This window comes from Podarcis pityusensis (genome assembly GCF_964106645.2).
Source record: "Podarcis pityusensis genome assembly, chromosome: 13".
NCBI lineage: Eukaryota > Metazoa > Chordata > Lepidosauria > Squamata > Lacertidae > Podarcis > Podarcis pityusensis.
The window spans coordinates 47,202,162-47,207,765 of record NC_138038.1 but is presented as its reverse complement, the minus strand read 5'-3'; the positions used below and the strand labels follow the sequence as shown (position 1 = coordinate 47,207,765).

The window sequence follows — 5,604 nt, the reverse complement described above, 5'->3', positions numbered from 1 at the left end:
CATGTAAATTAAGCTGGGGAGAAGTACACCAGATTGAAACACCATTCTGGAGCAGGGCTATTGCTGGCAGAGAAACCCAAATCTTGTATAAGGAAAAGATAGCTTGAAAATAGAGTTTGAATCCTTCCTGCAAAAAAGGGACACTCTGAAGACATTTTTAGTAACCACCTATATACTAAAACCCTTAATATATAACAAATCAATAAGACAAAAACAAAGGTATTTCTCAATTCTTTCTCATTATTTGCTCCCTATGGTTCAGCTCAGGCTTCAGCAAAATGGTATAGCATTTAGGGGCAAAGATGCAGCCCAATAGTCCAGCACTGGAAGATAAGATGGAGAAGATCTCCACCAGCACCATGGATTTTCCTTTGGTGCTGAGGTATGTTGGGATAAAGGACAGCCAAACACTGCAAAACAGCAACATGCTGAAGGTGATGAACTTGGCTTCATTAAAACTGTCCGGTAATTTGCGAGCTGCAAATGCAACAATGAAGCTGGCAATGGCCAGGAAGCCCATGTAACCCAGGACACAGTAAAACAGGGTCACTGAGCCTTCATTGCACTGCACAATGGTTTCTTCCATTACTGAGTACATGTCTAGAGCAGGAAATGGAGGAGAAGTAATCAACCACACAGTACAAGTAATCACTTGAATGAGGGAACAGAAAAGGACAATGGAGTTGGTCAATCTTTTTCCCACCCACTTTCTCATACTGGAGCCTGGCTTGGTGGCCATGAAAGCTGCAACTACAGTGATGGTTTTGGCCAACACACAGGAAACAGCCACAGAGAAGATGATGCCAAAAGTGGGTTGACGAAGAAGGCAGGTCACTTTCCCAGGTTTTCCTAGGAACAGCAAAGATGAGAGGAAGCAGAGCAGGAGGGCGATGAGGAGAATGTAGGTGAGATCCCTGTTGTTGGCTTTGACAATGGGTGTGTCTTTGTGTTGAATAAAAGTTCCTAGCACCAAAGCTGTGATCAGGGAAAAAGAAAGAGCAACTAAGGCTAAACTGACACCTAAAGGTTCCTCATAAGAAAGAAAGCTTATAGTTTTGGGGATGCATCCATTTTTCTTCTTATTTGGATACTGATTTTCTGGGCATCTGAAGCAGTCATCCATATCTGAAAAACAGAATAAATTCAAACTCACGTAGCAATTTCATGTGTGCCGTTTGTCTACTGTATAACATTTCTGCTGAATCTTACATAGTTTTTTAAAAAGTATTTTAAGGAGCCATGCTGTGCACCCAGCAGGGTGGTGGCCTTTGTCCAATGTCACCCAGATGGCAGAGTGAGTGGGACCTTGGTTTTTTGCATTGACAGTTAACTGAGACAAAAATGTATTCTGCTCCCATATTTAATTATATCGAGGCTAGAATACAATTTTCCTTTCATTTGGTGCTGTAGCCATTTTTTAGGCATTCTAAAGCCTTTGTGGGCACAAAAGCCATTAGGCAGAACCACATCAATAGGGATGTACCATAAAGGCTTTATAAAATGATATTAGCAAGGAATGTCCAATCTTGCCTATATCTCTCTCTCTTTGACACGCACCCACACGCATGTGGTTACCTACTGGGAATCTGGAAGCTTATCTTACCAAACACAGAGGTCCAACCTTGTTCAACTCTGAAGGGTGCAGAGTGCATCCGCAACATCAAGTAGAATGGCACTCAAGCAACAAGTGCTGCTTGGAATAATGACACTATATTAACCTTAGTACCATGCCATCCCCTCTTAAAAAGGTAAAGGTAAAGGACCCCTGAAAGTTAAGTCCAGTTGCAAACGACTCTGGGGTTTCCACCTCTCATCTTGCTGTACTGGCCGAGGGAGCCGACGTTTGTCCACAGACAGTTTTTCCGGGTCATGTGGCCAGCATGTCTAAGCCCCTTGACCAGAGCAGTGCACGGAAATGCTGTTTACCTTCCCGCCGAAGTGCTACTTATTTATCTGCTTGCACTTTTTCGGCATGCTTTCTCTTACCTGAAGCATAACGACTAAAATTCTGGCCTAATTTCACCCAGGATGGACGTCTAGGTTGTCCCAGCCACCACATAATTCTCAATTATGCATTTTTTCCTACAGTTCTACTATGTGTCAGTTTCTCTTAAATTATGTCTAGTATGAAATCATTGGGGGGGGCACATGCATGGGATTTCATCAGCTTTCTACATTTTTGAAGTTTTTGATGTGAAGCTACTGGAAAGTAGCAACAAAATATTAACACTGCTCTGGGCAGGATATTGTGGTTATATGCACAACATATTATTTAAATTCTTTTCAACAGATATTTGCTGATCTTGTACAATGAAACCTGTCTACCATTCTGGTTTGAAATCTTCCCTTCTGGACATGGAACACAATCATAGCAGCAAAATTTCTGCCCTTCCTTCCTTTTCTTCTGATTACCAGGGCGGCAGTAGTCATTGCACACAGAGATAGGCATCATCTGTCAATAAACAGGAAATCATTTCAGAAGGGAGAAACATTTGAAAGTAATGTTCAGCCTCTGAACTTCAGATAAGAAAGCGGACCTCTCTTCACATAAATATCTACATAGGATGACTGCTTTGTATAAAGAACAGGTATTGGCTTATTTTTGTTAGGAAACCAGAAAAAAGAGACAATACATTTGGCATGGATTAAACTAGGGCCCCTATCACTCTCCTAAACCTGTCAGGATTTGGTAAGCCCTTTTTGATTCACACTGACTTTGAGTCATAAAACGCCATGAAAGTGAAACAAGTCAACCTGAAAAGACAACCTTCTCTTCCCCACCGGCTTAAGAGGCCCATTGTAGAAGCCTCTTAAATCAGAATTCAGCTGAGGATCATATCACAATATCTTCTTACCTTTAATATACACAGCTGTCAAGTGATGAGAAAGCCAATTTTCATAATTCTGTGGCTCCCACTAGTAACGTGGGAAAGTGTGCCAACCCTACCCCGGCCCCTTTTCTATTGAAAGAGAGACCACCCTTTCTTCTCTCATGAATCAATTTTATCTGGATCATCCTGAGCACTGTCGTACACAGTAAATATTATTTTAAAATTGATTTCAACTGGGAACATAGATTTGTTTGGCATGTTCATAGTTTCATCTACCACTATCCAAAATATTTCAATGGAAATAGTAATGGTTATTTTGGATAATCTAAATGACCCATATGGAGAAGGTGGGGCCCAGAAGAAAACCCTACTCTCCAGACCTGATTAAAACCATTGTGCCACATGATCTTGTCCTCGTGAATGATGAATTTTTTCCCATCAACTGCATCAGAATCAACCCATCCAACCTTCACTCGAAGGAAGGACCTGTTTCGGAATGTGACTGTATTCATGATGTCAAATCCACCTCCCATTTCTCTTTGATCAGTAAAGGATACAATTTCTCCAGCTGAGTTGTTAAATGAAATGTCATGAAGAACAGAGTGGAGCTAATAAAAAGAGAAAAGAGAGTAGAATTGAAAATAATATAATGTAGATTTTGAACAAAACGCCATGATTTACAGAAAGCCTTCTTTACTAATCTTATTTAGGTATAGTAAAATAGCTTCAGTTAACAAAGAACACGTGTGAAAAATCAGTGATTTTGACACAACAGCTGGAGACTTTATTATGCATTCAATGAATGCATAATATTATTTCTATCAACATGAATGCTATTTAAAATGCACACATTTGTCTTTTTTCAGTGAGTAAGATTTGCAATAACATTTCAACAGCACTTCTGGATCAAAATATAATAGAGTAATAATAAATAAATGGTATTTCAACAGGCTGAAAGGAGCATAGTGTAAGACATTATAAATGAACTTGTTATTCCAAAACATAACCAAAAAATACCATTTCCCCATAAATGTGTTAGGTTGGTCTATATGTATTCTTTCATAAGTTACTGTAATCATAGCTACTATGCACCAAATTTTCTCAGTCCATTCAGATATAGTAGGAGAAATGCTACTGTCCCCCATTTTTAGCAATATTACTATCCACAAAAGTAATAAAATTGCATAGTATTACTTTATTATTTTCTGGAACAACATATTTTACATAACCAAGCAGAAATATTTTAGGTTCCAAGGGTATGTGAAATCTTCTGTTGTACTAATGCAGATATAATAACTTTTTTCTCTTCAGAAGTTAAAAATGCATTGACTAAGGTATGCAATGCCATTTAACAGCATGTGTGGATGAAAAGTATGATTAAGTCTGCTTCAGTCCTATTTTTCTAGAATAAGAGGTGCCGGAACTCACCATGAACGCCTCCCTCTTTCTCTTAGAATGGCAATGGCACCCATCTGAGAGGTGCTAAAACTCACCTGAGATGTTCCTGAACCTACCTGAGACATGCCAGAACTGAGTTCCGGTGAGTACCCCCAAAATGCTGTGGTCTGCTTTCCTTAAACTATCAGGCGGCGAGTGGGCAGTTTGGTTCAGGGGCAGCTTGTGAGCTGATTAAATGACCCCCGTGTGCCGCTTGTGGCCCATGGGCCTTAGGTTGCCAACCCCTGCCTTCATCTGTCAGGCGGCATTGCTGCTTGGTCACAGCCCCATGTCAGCGATCCTGTACTAATTTATGCATGAAAACAATATATTTTGTTTCTCTTCATTTTGGAAACATTACCTGCCAAGGTTTCAGATCTTGAGGCTTTAAACCTTTGCTTCTACTCATTGCTCTCTGCTTGGATCTAGTTGAGTAAATGTTCTGCAAGGCATGAGCCACAGTATAGACACCATTGTAAATGCTGTAGCTGTGACCAGTCATGGACATTTCAAATAGAGACCTTGGAAGGTTCTGCAACCTCTCCTCCCCAGTACACATGTCATTGACCTCCACTGGCGCATCAAGATTTGGAAATACACAGTCAAATGCTTGCTTCCAGAATTTCTTGAAAAAACCATCTCTTTCGGTCCAAGGCGGCTTTACACTCTGAAGAAACTCTTGGAATGCTAGAAGGTTTTGTGAGTGAATTGTGAAGGAAATGGCACCTTGGAAGAGCAGAACATTCCAAAACTTAAGAAAACCCATGGATACGAAATCAGCCTGGGCTGTAAAGATCCATACCTTTATAAATGATGTGCTTTTCTTATTTGTAGGATCTGACAGAAATATAATAGTTCTCAGTGCTGTAATTGCTAGAGATTCTCCATAAACAATAAATGTAGTGACTTTATTATCTCTGATTCGTACATACATATTTAAAGCTATATCATGCATTTCATCCACATTATCAATGTGGAGTTGTTTTGGGATTCTTTGTGTGAAGGCTGAGCAAATTCCATTTTGAAAAAGCAATGGCTCCAGGGTCTGCAAGAAATGTTCTCCACTGTTATCATTCAGAGCAAGGAGTCCAATCCACGTCCATCCAAAATGCTTAAGCAAGCGGATAATCCCAAGAAACTGGTGGGCTTCATTGGGCACCATGCGGTAAAAAGAAGGAACCTGACTTGCATCACTCTCCACTGGGGGAAATGAACCATATGCAAACTAAAAGAAAATGTGAATATAATCTCAAATCATATGGAAAACATTCATCCTGTAGCATTTGGCTTTTTCTTCAACAAATTCTAAGCTTTCTTTTTTCTAATTGCACATTTT

At 39.9% G+C, this 5,604-nt stretch overlaps 1 protein-coding gene across 1 annotated transcript; it reads right to left on the bottom strand.

Moving 5' to 3' along the window:
- Positions 1 to 226: 226 nt before the first annotated feature.
- On the bottom strand, positions 227 to 5,034 carry LOC308461942 (vomeronasal type-2 receptor 26-like; the record flags this gene model as incomplete). Its single annotated transcript, XM_080979109.1, has 4 exons — positions 227 to 1,125; positions 2,326 to 2,452; positions 3,212 to 3,439; positions 4,630 to 5,034. 4 exons carry the CDS (start codon positions 5,032 to 5,034, stop codon positions 227 to 229), a joined length of 1,659 nt encoding a protein of 552 aa, XP_080835235.1.
- Between the last annotated feature and the right edge of the window lie 570 nt (positions 5,035 to 5,604).